Raw genomic sequence first — 15,041 nt, 5'->3', positions numbered from 1 at the left:
GATCATGCCCCAACATGAACAATGACATGTCTGGTCTACATGGCCTCTCCAGGAAATGTGCCACGACTGGCCATATATCACATGGCCTTGAAGAGGCTGGCATTCTCTAACTGATAAAAAACATAACAGGCACGTCTCTAAGTTCCCTAGGCATTGCCAAGTGGGTAGATCAAGGCATCATCGCTGTGACCTCATATGTGGTGTTTGTATGCGATGGAGTCAGAGGCAGGAAGACTTTGGAAATAGAACTGAAAATAGTCTAGAAAACATATTGCCCTTAAAAATTCTAATATCTCAATAAGCGCATTACTAAGTACTTAATTATTTTTTTCAAAGTTTTTTTTAGTGTTCCCTTGTGGGGGGAATGCTTTGATTAAATATACTGTAATTTAATTTACATTCCATTGATACATTCCACAGCCTGTTGTATCAAGACCACTACCCCCAAATAAAATCCATATTAAACCTCCATCCATACACATGATAAGCAAGACAAAATTTTATATTGTGTTGCTTACAAAACCTTTTTAAAAAGGAGAAATTCATGTCAGATTAAGCTTATACCCTTAACGCTTGGGGTCTCCATAACCGTTAACTGAAACTAACTCCAGGTTATATTTTCCTGAGCTAAAAGCCTTTACAGCAAAAGAGGCCACTTTCCAAATCACACATTGACTAAAAAGAGCCTGGTTGCTGGATCAGGCCAAAAGCCTATCTAGTCCAATATCCTGCTCCCATAGTGGCCAACCAGGGAGGAAGCCTGAAAACAGAACCTCGAGGTCCGGAGCAGCAGCACAACCCCCATTTGTGAGTCCCCCTTTGACAAATGGAGAGAGCACACAGCCACTATGACTAGCAGCCACTGGTCGTCTTATGCATGGATTTATCTAAACCCCCTTTAAAGCCATCTTATGGTAGCAAACCCCAGAATTTATATCTTATGGTATCACCTAAGGATTGTGGCTGATGAAGAGGAGGAAGAGCAGCCCATTTTAACCAAGTAGAAACAAACTGAATACAAACGGGCCCCAAAATGAACTTGCCCTGGAGCAGATCTGGGGGCTTGACTCTGGCTTTGCAATCCTAGATGCTCCATAAAAATGCCAATTAAAAGGACCACGGACCACCTGAAGGGAATGGGGGAAAGTATATTTATCAGAACGGATGATACGCACGTCTGGAGGTAGAGGACCAGGGACGCATTCTGTAGCCCTACAGGGTTGCAGCGGAGAGTGTAGTTAATTATTTGTGCAGAGGTGAATGCAGGTCGTCCCCAGTGCAGGTAGATGGAAGAAGAGGTGTTTGCTTTGGCATAAAGGTGGTGAGGTGGTGGTGGAGGCAGGACCATTCGGTCACGGACAGCTGTGAAAAAGAGAAGAGGCAACAAGGAATGTGAGTAGCAAATGGCTAGGAATGATAGGGAGAGTTTGAAAACTAGACTAATATCCCATCTTGTGCAAGGACTCATAGCAGTCAGCGTGAGGGCTTAAGATAAGACCTCCAGCCACTAAAGAGTCTTAATAAATCAAACAAGTCTATAATCACTCCAAAATTTAGGGCAACAAGCTCTCAGTTCATTGGAACATATACCATGGACTCGACACATTTTTAAACAAGCCCTTTCCCCATAGGCATAGACTTCACAATATTGACCTAATACCAAAAGCAGTTAGGGGGATTGCATAAAACGACAGCAATTACTATATCCATAAAAGAGAACCACAGCTGGTGATTTCCATAAAACAATTCAACACTTACAGACACATCCAGGAGTGCTGACTGTCTGATCTGCCTGGTAGCCTTCTTCCACACTGTTATAGGCCAGGAGTCTGACATGGTACTTCCTTCTGGGATCTGCACAGATAAGAATATTTAATTAATCAACTGAGACCCAGGGAGACACACTCAGATTCTTCCTCACTGGACTCAGACAGCTCGAGACACTGAACTCTACAGGGCACAGGTGCCTCACTGAAAGATGCCCTTCATTTAATCTCCTCCATGATTACATATTGGGAGGGGCACATCTATAGCCAAAAAAGCTCCCCTGCATGCTAACACCATGACCATCATGGCTGCCCCAACTCCTTCCTTGCGCTTTTGTATTTAAGGGCAGGCTCGGTGTCATAGGAAGATGTCTGCTTTCATGCATATGAAGTTACAGGTGCTATTTGAGTATTTGTGTACCCATTGTTACAAGTGCTACCAGCAGAAAGGGGAAGAGAGGCCTCACTATCACCCTAGGAGCTGCATAGAAGGCTGCTTTACGCAGTATCCATCCTTTGGTCCCCCAAATCAGAGTTGTCTACACCCACCTACTGGAAGCGACGGCTCTCTGGAGCTTCTGGCAGAAAGCCTTTACCTAGGCCAGCAGGAGACAGATGGTGGGCACTGGCGGAAGAAGGGGGTGCGGTAGGTGCAGCCTGACCCAGGTGTCATCCCTGGGGAGGGGGGTTACATTGCTGCCCCGCCCCCCCTTGGGATGCTCGCCCCACCCCCAGGGGCACAGCATGTGCACCACTCCAGATGCCAGAGCAGCTAGCTCCGCCTCTGATGGTGGGGCCTTCTCCATGTGAGACAGCTGTTCTGCCACTGAGCTGTGGCCCTTGGAAGCTTTCGGGTGAGCAGGTGTGACCCATCAGGTGAAGGACAGCCTGGTGGAGTAGCTAGAGGAGGGGTGGGGAACTCCAACTCCCTTCATCCCCAGCCAGAACAATTTATTATTATTATTATTATTATTATTATTATTATTATTATTATTATTCCCCGTCCACCTGGCTGGGTTGCCACTGTCTCTCCATCCTTGTGTTGGGTCATCAGCCTAAGCCCTGGGGAGATGCAGGTTCAAATTCCTGCTCTGCTTCAGGGCAGTCACCAACTCCTAGCCTGACATACCTTACAGGGGAGGTAAATTGTGTTTTTGGAGGAGGATATGACAAAGAACGCCCCCCACTTTCAGCAGTGTGCGCCTCCTGTTCTTTTATACTTCACCCCCCTTTGTCTGCTTCCCTCCTCCAAAAGGGTCCTTTGATCTACAAGCATCTGGAGGCGATGTCGTTCTGCAGCAAGACACCAGAGGGGGCTTCAGTACTTTCCCCTGAAGGAGGAAGACACTCTTGAGGCTCCCCACCCGCAGTTTAGGCAAAGCTGCAGGCTGCACCCGCAACCCCCATGGAAAGAGCTGGGGGGAAATGGCAAGCGGCAAATGTCATATTCTAATGAAATCCAGCACCAGCTCCTTCCTTCCTTCGCTAATCCTCAAAGATGCAGCGAAAGGCACAAAATGGTGCAGCCTTGCCTGAAGAGATTTGATACAGTACCACAGAACAATCCCAAAAAATCAACAAGGGGAAGGGATGTGAATTGGAGGTTAACATTGTGTCTCCAGCCACACTTCTGACTGATGAGCACAAACGTCCTGTTGGATGGTGGCAGAAGCAATTCTGGCCTCTTTCCTAACTAACTGGATCTCCTCCTGGAGAAGTTTCTTGCCCTCCCCATGAATTGGTTTCAAATCTCTGCACAACTATTGGAGAATTTCTGGATGGGAGTGTTCAAATCCTTGTCAATCTTTTGCACACAGGAATCACCCCCATGCCTTTAAAACTACGTTTCACAGAAGGTTCCCTGGTTGCCAGCAAGGACAAAAAGGGGGCAGAATTCATTTCCCACAATTATACATGAAGCAAAAGACAAACAAACAGAGAGACAGACAGAATTAGCTATGTTGGAATTTACACAAGGCAGATCCATTCTCTCTTGCTGGTCCTGAATCAGAGGCTGGAGAGAGGATCCTGTTGTGGATGCTCACAGAAAGTTTTGTGGGGTGTGTTTTTTTGGGGGGGGGGGTGTCCTGGCAAACGTTTTGCAGAAAAAGCATCTGTTTACATGGAGGTCACAGAAGTGCAATGCTGCAATCCCCCAAAAAACCCTGCCATTGTTTCTTTCAGCTGCTTCATGTTTGTGAGCCTCCAAAGACGGCAGAACTGAGCCAACAGGTCAGGGCTAGATAAAATTAAGAAGGAATCTGAGGTCAGAAGCACGAGTGGCTTTTCTCTTCTTTCAGAGCAGAGAACCCACCCCTCACCCCACCCTGAAGCCTCTCATTCATTACAGACGAAGGTTGGAGAAAGCAAAGGGGATGTGGGGGTGAGCAAAGATAACATTTCATAATAAATTGGATATGTGTGTTGTTGTTGTTGTTGTTGCTGTTGTTGTTGCTGTTGTTAAAGCCTTGGGAGGGGAAACAGTCTTTTTTTTTAAAGACCACAGATTAAGCTGTGCCACTGGACATTATATTGCTTCTGACCTGAAAATATGAGATCCAACAGAAAATGTGTTGGAGGCCTTGTTGCAGCAGGGACTTCAAGTCAGCAATTTACTCTTAATTCTCAGCCAAACTGACTTGATGAAAGTTTCGCTCAGGAAATTTTTCAGGTTAGCTTGTTGTGGTTTTTAAGAAATGTTCCTCAACAAGAAACAGGAAGAATTATGGGTCGCCGGGAGGGGGGGGGCGTTCTAAGGCACACACCTCTCTGGCCAAATGTCCAACTTTAATTTAATCTTTTGTGCTTCTGTGAAACTCCCCGTTCCATTGTTGAGCTGCAGTCCGGCTGCAGAGCCTTGCTGGGGTGACTGGGCCGCCCCCAATCCCATCCCCTCCAACACAATAAACTCCAGATAATCATTCAAGAGGAGGCCAGCAGAAAGGGCTGCTCTGACATCTGGGTCGTGGCCTTTGACATGGGATCTGGGACTCGCCAGAGTCTGCTCCAAGCAACAGAGGTCCGGGGGAATTGGGGAAGGGGGGAAGGGTGGGAACAGCCGGCCCAGAGAGAGAGAAACCCGATCCTTAGAAATGCACGTCTGAAGCACAGAAATGTAAATACACCAGAAACCGATTACGAGAATAAGCAAAGGCGTTGTGAGTTCAAGGCATAAATAAAGGAGGAGGCAGCCAGGTTTGGTGCAAGAGCTGAGGAGGCTGTTCAGAGCAAGGGGAGGGGGAGGCAGGGGGAGGGGAGAGGGGGCCCCTCCAAAATTACTTCCTCTCATCACTGATACAGGCGGGGGGGGGGGGAGGGAAGCAACTCATCAATGCATCACTTCTGTGAAGGATCAAAGAAAACTGGCTAGTTAAGCCAAATACACGCTTGTAAATATTGTAATTGATGCAGAGTTTCAGTGTTGGTTCATTTATTTATTTCCATTTACATACCACCCTTTACCTCCAAGGAGCTCAAGGTGGCATGCATGGTTCTCCCCTCCCTATTTCATCCTCACAACAACCCTGTGAGGTAGATTTAGGCTAAGAAAATGTATCTCAAATCTGGGTCCCCAGCTGCTGTTGGACAGCTCCCATCATCTTTGGCTAGCAGGACCAGTGATCAGGGATAATGGGAGTTGTAGTCCAACAGCAGCTGGGAACCCAAGTTTGAGAGGCACTGGGCTAAGAGGGCGTCAACTGGCTGAGTGAGGATTTGAACCCTGGTCTCCCAGGCTATAGCCCACTCTAACCGTTAGGTCACACCTAACTAATGTTACAAGAGGTCTCTTAAATCAAAAAATTTAGACTTGTGCTAACCCTTCAGGCAACTGCAGTGGTTTACACTCCAACTGAAAGGTAACTGGTGGGGGTGGGGGGTTTCCAATCTCTGCTATCTCTTCCACAAACTAAGTAACTGCATAAAACCCCAGGTTGCTAGAAACCAGATGGAAGGAGTCCATGCTGGCTGTTGCCTTTTCCTGCTTATCTGTCAAAATCTAAAGACGCCAATTCTCTGGTGACTTGCCTCTGCTCCCTTGAAGGGGCCTCCGGACAAACATCACCTCACTGCCCCCCACCCCAGCAGGCTGGCAGTAAAAACATCACTGCTCTTACTGTCCACATCCTGGAAAAAGGAGAGAGGGGGAGAGGCGGCAAGGCCTGATTTCCAAGTGAAGCACCGCTAATCGGGATGTGTGTGTTGTGTGTTTTTGTGTGTGTGTAGAGGGATGAAAACAGATGAATGAAGACCCTGCATGGCAATTCCACTTGATGTAGAAGTTTATTTTATTTTATTTTTATTTTAGCTGTGCTGCTTAAGTTGCAAGCAGCTTTCTTAGAACAGGTGTGGTGGTTAGATCAGGGGTGGGAAGTTGGGGGTCAGCAACACAGCTCAAAAGCCTCTGAAAATGTCCCAGTTCTGGGCTAAAATATATGAAGGCATGCATTGGGGGTGAGGAGTGGGGTAGAGCCCCAGGAATATGAAGCCACATTGGCTTTGTCAAAACATTATGTCAAACCACCACTAGTGGTAACGTAACTATGGTTTGGTTGGTGTCTGAATTGGATAACTATGGTTTGCAGCCAGCCAGCCAAGCAGAATCAGAAGTCATGGTCTGAAGCCGCTTTGCCAGCCGTGTGTGCACTAACTGGCTCACGTCAGGTCTGAACTGACAAATCAGAAATATCTGAAAAGCCGCCTCCTTCCCTACAGTCCCTTTTGGGTGCAGAGATTGGCAAAGTGTGCTCTCTTCTTAGTTCTTCCACCCTCAGAGGCGTAGGTGTAGGCATAGGCGTGTGTTTGTTTGTTTGTTTGTTTGTGTGTGTGTGTGGTAGCCCAGGAAAGGGCCTTCTCCGTGGTGGCCCCTAAGCTGTGGAACTCCCTCCCACCACAGAGGTACACCTGGAACCTTCATTGCACAGCTTCTGGAGAATGCTGAAGACATACCTCTTTACCCTGGCTTTTGAAATGTATATTTTTAGGACCCACCTTACTTTTGTGATTGTGTTTTAATAAACTCTTTTTAATGTTGTATTTTAATGTGACCTGTCCTGGGACCATCAATTGTTGGGTGAGTAAATAATATTAATGGCCATTGCTCCACCTCCAGGGGCTCCTGCACCAAAGGAACAAGAGTGCTCCTGAGCTAATGACAAGCAGAGACAGGCAGACAAGCTTTGCCTGGGTATCTGGAAGCTCCTGCCACAGTTCTGAGTCCACTTCTAAATGATGATTTGCCTGACAAAAGGCAATTTGGGTTTGCCTTAAAAATCTGACTTTGCAGCAGGCTTCTGGCATCTTCTTATTGCCGTCCTCTAATCTGGACCCCTTGCACTCGCTCTAGCTGCCAGGAGCCCTTCCTCCCTTTTGTTGCTGCCCAAAGGATTGAGCACAGTTCACTGGCTCTGCTTTGTAAGATGAGACGATGGCCCCTAAAACTCACCTCGCAGACAACAATCATTTAAATGGAATTACAGAGAAAAGGAGGCCACCTCTGGGATGGAGGGGGGGAGGGGAGGAGCCCCTGGACTCATGGCCAGTCTCCACAATCAGGGAAAAACACATTTTAGTCCTGTGTTATGTGAGTGACTTTTCCGTGACAAAACACCATCAGCATGTAATAGCTGAAGAAGCTGCCTTGCTGCAAGGGGGTGGGCAAGACATTGTGTCTTGTTTTACCCACCCACCTTTTGCAAAAAAAAAAAAAAATTAAATAAATAAATAAATGTCTGGAGGTGTGCTTCTATAGCAATATCATGCAGCAGGATACTTCCAACAGGAAGTTGGTAAAGGAAATTATCTGCAGAACCCTACTGCACATGATAATCAAACTAGCCACCTGAAAGGAGCACACTGGATCTCTTAAGTGCTCAGGAAAGTGTCATGTCCTTGCCACCCAAAGCACCATGTTAGTTTGCCATGCTCAGAGAGCAGCCCTTCATTCACAGAAGACCTCAGCAAGTCTGTTGGCGCATTGGAACCCCACGGTGGCCTTGTCTGAAAAGTAGGGATAAAGCAGGTCCTTCCCCCAGATTAGCCAGGCAAATGCCAAGGTGACCAGGATGATAAAGTGTCTGGAAACCTAGCCTGATGAGGAATGGTTGAGGGAGCAAGGTATGTTTAGCCTGGAGAAAAGACTGAGAGGTGATATGATAGCCACCTTCAAGTATCTGAACAGTGGTCACATAGAAGATGGAGCAAGCTTGTTTTCTGCTTGCTTCAGAAGGTAGGACCTGAACCAATGGGTTCAAATTACAGTACAAGAAAGGAGATTCCCAGCAAACAGGAAGAACTTTCAGAAAGTGAAAGCTGTTTGACAGTGGAACAGTCTCCCTTGGAAGGCAGTGGACTTTTCTTTGTTGGGAGGTTTTTAAGCAGAGGTTGGAAGGCCACCTTGTCATGGATGCTTTAGCTGATATTCCTGCATTGCATGGGGTTGGACTAGATGACCCTTCGGGTACCTTCCAACTCTTGAATTCTATGTTCTAAGTGAATTCCAGGAAACCAGCTTTCCAGGACTCCACAGATAAAGAAAGAGCAGAAATAATTCATGGGCTCTTCATTCATCCTCTGACTGAGATACTCCCTCTAAAACGCCTTTTCAACCATGAGAAGATGCTACAAAATTTGTTTTAGCATCGGTTTTAGTGGCTGTCACACAGCAACACCTACAATCAAGCACAGGGCACACAGCGTTATCTTATGAACAATAATACATTTTTACACACTGACTGAGAGAATCCATTCAGGGCCCCCAAACTTCCCCTAGAGCTATGAAATAAATTTCCTTTCAGAACTAACATTTCTCTGTTGGGCTGTCATGAGCCCTTGATGGCACTTTGACCCCTTGGAGCAGCAAAATGAAAACACCATCTATCATCCCTTGCACTGCAGCAAGGAACAAGCTTTCATTGCAAAGCCATCTGCAGGCTGAAGACTCTCGCCAAGAAGCCTGGCCCTTCCAGGCGTTCTGGGCTGCAGATCAGGCAGACAGCTTACAAAGCCACTTGCTGTTTCAGTCCTGCTCTAGGGGGTGGGGAGGGGGGGGGGACATGCTTCACCTATTACCTATAAAGCAATTTGCTGCATTAGGAGGATAAAAAGGATGGATGGGCAAATGGATGTGGCATGTGGATTTCTACAAGCCAGCCCATCCGGATGCTTCAGTGCCCCAAATGCCATTAGTACATTTTGAACACACAGACAAGAGAAGGAAGACACTCTTCCTGACACCACAGGAATGTATGTAACCCTGGAATTCCCCTTGGACAATGCACAGCGTATTTTCCACCAAGAAAACCCAGCTAAACAGAAACACAAATTGCAAACTGTGTCAAACCTATTGGCCCACCCGGCTCAATATTCAGGGGTGGGGCACCTGTAACAATTCCAAAAAAAGCCTGGCCATTGCCCATGCTAGCTTTCACACCCAGAGCCCAAATAATCTCACAGCTCACCCTCAAAATCTCTCAACAAATAGGGCTCCTGGAATCTCCCGACATCATCCTAGTCTTACTCTGGCCTAGTTTTTATGGGCAGTTGCCAAGGTGGAGGGAACTTTCTCATGCAACCCACAGTCTTAGTCCCTTTCAGCTGCACTGCACACACCCAGTTCCAAGCCACAGCAGCGTTTTATTACTCTTAAAGAGTCCCCATCCTCCACACAATTTGGTACAGGGGCTACTTTGCCTGCATGGGTGTAGTCAGGGAGGCAGCTGCCCCCCTCAAATCAAGTAAGTAAATAAAAATACTGAACTGACCAATTGCATCACAGATAACTTGGTTCTACCCACCCTCCATACCTGCCCCTCTAAAATAAATCTTGGCTATGCCCATGTTTGCCTGCCCAGTCCCCTGCCAAGGGCCTGGAAAGCAAAGAGGCAACATGCACCAAACTTCAGAGTGTGTCAAAGAAACCGAGCCCCTCACACATACTCTCCTAAGAAGATGCAATGCTGCATCTTTTGCACAGAGCTCCCACAAAAAGACACGAGTTCTGGTGGTTCAGGCATTATGAGGAGTTGGAAAGGGCATTGCTTTGGTCATGGAAACCCCTCAAAGCAGCATAACCCAGCATTGTTCTCTTGCACAAGTACAGTATTGTAAGAGCTTTTGCACACTCGTGTTCATTGCAAAGGAGGTTTTGCAGGATAATTTCTAAGGATTGTGCCTCAGGGGGGACGTTTGCTGCTCCAAGCAATTATTTGTTCATATAATAGGGCTAGGTCCTTTACACACTGCAAGAGGAGCAGGTCTCTGTCCAGAGGAGCTTACACTCTAACGAATCTCCAAGCTGGTGGGGTGGATGCACCTGTGGCACCAAAGGATCTCTCCTCCCTCAATTGGCCATTCATGCCCTGAGGTAAAAGACCCCTGGATGGTTAAGTGCAGTCAAATCCGACAGTGGGGTGTGGCACTCATCTCTGCTTTCAGGACGAGGGAGCTGGCGCTTCTCCACAGGGTCAGGCGCTTCTTCTGGGTCATGTGACCAGCATAACTAAACTGTTTCTGGAGCAACGGAACACCGTGACGGAAACCAGAGTGCACAGAAACGCCGTTTACCTTCCTGCCACAGTGGTACCTATTTATCTACTTGCACTGGTGTGCTTTTGAACTGCTAGGTTGGCAGAAGCTGGGACAGAGCAACAGGAGCTCACCACCATTGCATGGATTCGAACCGCTGATCGGCAAGCCCCAAAGGCTCAGTGGTTTAAGTGGGCTATGGCTAATTTCCTCATGGGTGGGGCAAGAAAGGGAGGCAGCTGAGGAGGGAAGAGGAGTGGGTGAGAGAGGGGGGGTATGTGTGTGAGAAAGCACTTCTGTGGTGAATGGATGGTGCAGAATACTGTGCATGTGTGTGAGGGTGTGTATGTGTATGAGAGAGAAAATGGCTGGCTGGAATGTGTGCCGTTGCAAGAGAATCAAACAAAGGCATGCATGGATTGCAAGAACATGTGGGTGGGGGTAAGACAGCGGGGAAGGTGACTGTGGCTCGACCTACGGTACTCTTGGCTTGGCTCCACTGTGACCCATGGGTTATCCGCCTCCCCAAGGGGATGGAGACCTTAGGGGTGAGGGAGTTAGGAATAGAAGAAGGGGGTAAATAGGGGGAGAATATACATTTATGGCCACTCAGAGAGGAGGCATGTGTTGGGTTGTGGGGACTAAAAGGTTTGCACCAAAGGACCTGGCTTCTTAGCCTCAGCCCCCCAAATGCCGAATGTTTACTCTTCATGAGATTATGCATCAGTGTGTGGAGAGCAGCAACATTTGATTGAAAATGATCATTAGACTTTACTCTTTGAGTATTGTGATTTCTGTTAACCAAACCAAGTTAAAAACAGACACCCACACCCAGAGCTCTCTCTCTCTCTCTCTCTCTCTCTCTCTTCTTTTTCACTCCAAACTCTCTTTCATGTGCTAATAGCGGCCTCTTTTTCCCCTTTTCTTGAAACCCTCTTCCCATTTGACTTGGTCAGATCTTTAGAGACCTCACACATCTAATGGTCCCTCACATTCACTGGGGGGGGGGGTGACACACGGTATGATTAATAGACAATGTTGATTTAATTTCCTTGAACAGGACCCGAGTTCCCTCTAAGCCTTCTTCAAAAGCCACTGCTTTTCAAATCAGGACTGAAAAGGATGGGACTTATCTCTGGGCAACAGAGTTTAATTCTCTGTTTATTGGGCTTCACAAGCAAAAACACCCAGGAATAATACCCTTCATATCTACAACTACAAATGCAAATAAGTCTTTTCAAGGAGAACGGAAAACAACTTTATTTTTCCTCCTTGCAAGGAGTTGCAAATAATTCCAGAATCAAAGTACTGAGGGGCAATATATTGTTTGCTGCTTAATTCAGTAGTAGCCTAGAAGTGTGTCATTTTCATTACAGGGTCATTTGGAAATCTTGGTGAACGGTTTTTCAGCATCACAGATGCACTTTTAACAAACACATTGTAATGCTAACCTACACACTTACTCAGAAACAAGGTCTACTGAATTCAATGGGACTGGCAAAGATGTGGTGGTGTTGCAGACAGTTAAAGACCTTTCTCTTTACAAGGCTGCCTCCTGACTGTTGATATTGAGTTCTTTTTGTGTCTGGGCTGCTGTAATTGTTGAAAATAGGTGTTAACTGGGTGCTTCAATTGTTCTTATTTATTGTTATTTAACTGGGGAGTTAATGTATTGTACAGTATATTGTAAACTGCTTTGAGATTTTTAAATAAAAAGTGGTATACAGTGGTACCTCGACTTATGAATGACTCGACAACTGAATTTTTCGACTTACGAATGGGGCAAATGGCCACATGCTTATGAATTTCTCGACATCCGAACGGAAACCGTGGCGGTTTTAGGTAGGGTTTTTTCAACTTACGAATTTTTAGATGGGGTTGCTTCGACTTACGGATTTTTCTGTTTCCAATGCATTCCTATGGGAAATCGCGTTTCCAATGGCGCTTTCGACTTATGAATTTTTTGACCTACGAAGGTGCCTTCGGAACGGATTAAATTTGTAAGTCAAGGCACCGCTGTATAATATTTTAACATAAATTAAATAAAAAAAGTAAAGTTACTCGCTAGCATGGGCTTAACATTTCAGCCTGAGTGTTCACATGCTGCGCCCAAACCACTGCCCATGATTGCATCCGAATCAACCCTGGCGATCAATGGGGTGACAGATGTCGCAGCCAGATCGCCCTCACATCCATGATTGCATCCATTGCAGATGGAATTAAATATACACAAATTCCTGCATGGAAGAGACCCCACTGTGACTCTAAGTTTTGCTTGCTGCCACACAACCAAAGACCCAAGTCAACCCCAACAGTTTGGCCACATATTCCAAGCTAAAGAAAGAAAAAAACAAAGTCACACTTGGTTATTCCATTTTGTTTTTAAGACAACTGAAACATGTACTCAAATCAGTGGCAGAGCTTCATGCTCTGGCACCGGGGCTGGGGCTGGCACCCGTTCTGGGGGTGGGGCGCACCTCCCAGAGGGGCTGGGTGCACATTCCAGGGCTGTGGCGCCCCTCCCGGAGGGCCGTGGCGCGTGTTCCGGGGGTGGGGTGCGCCTCCCGGAGGGGCGTGACACACTTTCCAGGGGCGGGGCACAAGTTTTGGGGGCGGGGTGGGAACCCACAATGGCGGCCCGCCCTCACCACCCCTATCTTCGTACGCCCCTGACTCAAATGTTTGCACAAAATCTCAATTATTTGGCACAGCTACAGGTGGGACCGTATCGACTATTTCACCCAGACAGCTCTTTTCATTTGCCCACGTGTAGATCTTTATCTGCAAAGGGGGCTCACTCACACATGCCGGTCCTCAAGGATTAAACAAGCTTGTGTGGATGAGTCCTTGCTTTGCTTGTTCAAAAGGGCTGCCTCCAAGCCAAGCTGCTGCCTCCTTGCCTGTCTTCTTGTATGGAGACTGTATGTAAACTGAGGAGCAGACTCACAATCACCAATCTTGTATCTCCACCTCCCCATCGCCCTATTACTAGAGTGTTTGCACCCCATTCCACAAAAATGTGAGCAGACCTAGAAAGGCAGAAGGCATGGAGCTTCTATGGTTGGGAATCTTCACCTTCCCAGAGTTTTGGTGAGTTTTTTTTTACTTTCATGCATTCTGGAAAAAGCCAATTTTGTCTATGATCACCAGAGTGTGGAGAAAGGCTCTCCGTGATTTACTGGTTCAGCTGGTAATCAACTTAGCTGTTCAAATACTGAGTGGGGCACCTGTGCAAGCATCATAGCTATTTGGAGATCTTCCAGGACACTCCACTTTCTGAGCCTTGTTGCAATGAAGGGGGAGGAATGCATAAGGAGAAGTCATTTGGATGGAGCTGGCCTGTGGGTGCATCCCAGTAGCTTGTGCCCCAGGATAAGTTGCATGTGATGTAAGGAAGCAAACACACTGCTTGAGACAACTTGCTCTAAGCCAGTGATTGCGAACCTATGACACGCGTGTCAGACGTGACACGCAGAGCCCTCACTTCTGGCACACGCCCCATTGGCCCATTCACGCTGCTGTTGTCCCCTCCCCATTTGTTCTCCCGCTCCTCCTACAGCGTGTCTCCGCTGTTAAAACCCGGATTCTTTTTGTTATTGTTGTTGCTGGTAGCCAGAGATTGGTTTTTTAACCCTTTGTGTGCTGCTTTTTTCTGGCGCTTTGGCAGACTATGATTGGGTATAACTGCGTTCGTTTTTTAACCCGTTCTGTGCTGGATTTTTTGGCGCTTTGGCAGACTATGTCGGTGCTGTGTGTTAGTTCCAGCGAAGGTATTATTCATCATTTATTTCTGTTCTCTCCCCCCCCCCCAAAAAAAAGCAAAGCAACTTTTGCACCTCCCCAAAAAACCTCCAAAACTTTGGTCAGCAGCTCCCCCCATAAAGCTCAACAACTCTGGGAACTTTGTGATAAATAAGGGTTTTTTGGTTTGGTTTGGTTAAATAATTAGTTTTTGGTTTATTAAATACAGTAATATATTGTAATTATACATTTTGTTATTTAAACTGTAAATATCGCAAAATTATGTTTTTTTCTCTCAAAGTGACACACCACCCGAGTTATGCTCGGTTTTTTGGCGAATTTTGACACACCAAGCTCAAAAGGTTGCCCATCACTGCTCTAAGCAGTCCTGCAGTTGAAGCAGAAAATGCAAGTCCTGAACCTTGGCAAGTCCTGAACTAGCACCAATGCTTAGCCTGGCTTGTGTGCCAGAACCTTGAGCCAGTTGATCTCATGAGAACACAAGAGAAGTCCTATAGCAGCAGGATAAAGGGGATCCATCTAGTCCAAGATCCTGTTCTCACACTGTCCTACCAAATGCCCATTATGGGAAGCCTGAAAGCAGGATCTGAAGTCACCCCGTTTTCAAGTCCCAACAACTCGTATTCAGGGGCATGTCATGCCACCTCCAGCAGTGCAGATGGAACACAGCCATCATGGCTAGTAGCAACTGACAGAATTATCCTGCATGTAGTGTCTACTCATCTCTCCATTGAGAGTATATTTACCCCTACTCTGCTTCCTTTTATTTAACCAGTTCCTATGACTGCTAAGCTTACTAAAGAGTCTTTGGTGAGAAAGCTTGTTGGAAGCTTTTTGAAAGCTGTACTACAATATTTTAACTGGATCACCTCTATTGATATACTTGCTGACATTCTCAAGGAACTATTGAAACAGGATTTACCCTTGGAGAAGCCATGCTAACTCTGCTCCAGTAAGGCTTATTCTTCTATATGCCATGTCATTTTATCT

The 15,041-nt window shown here is 46.6% G+C and overlaps 1 protein-coding gene across 1 annotated transcript in view; it reads right to left on the bottom strand.

Moving 5' to 3' along the window:
- The window catches only part of PRTG (protogenin), a 100,229-nt gene that overhangs the window by 15,579 nt on the left and 69,609 nt on the right, over positions 1 to 15,041 (bottom strand). Inside the window, exons 13-14 of the mRNA XM_060282734.1 lie at positions 1,759 to 1,854; positions 1,176 to 1,362 (exon numbers count right to left, since the gene is read on the bottom strand). Coding sequence (XP_060138717.1) covers positions 1,176 to 1,362; positions 1,759 to 1,854 — 283 coding nt within the window. The remainder of the gene's footprint in view (positions 1 to 1,175; positions 1,363 to 1,758; positions 1,855 to 15,041) is intronic.

This window comes from Zootoca vivipara, chromosome 14 (genome assembly GCF_963506605.1).
Source record: "Zootoca vivipara chromosome 14, rZooViv1.1, whole genome shotgun sequence".
NCBI classification, from domain to species: domain Eukaryota; kingdom Metazoa; phylum Chordata; class Lepidosauria; order Squamata; family Lacertidae; genus Zootoca; species Zootoca vivipara.
The sequence above is the reverse complement of the archived record's forward strand: the minus strand, read 5'-3'. Positions and strand labels throughout refer to the sequence as shown.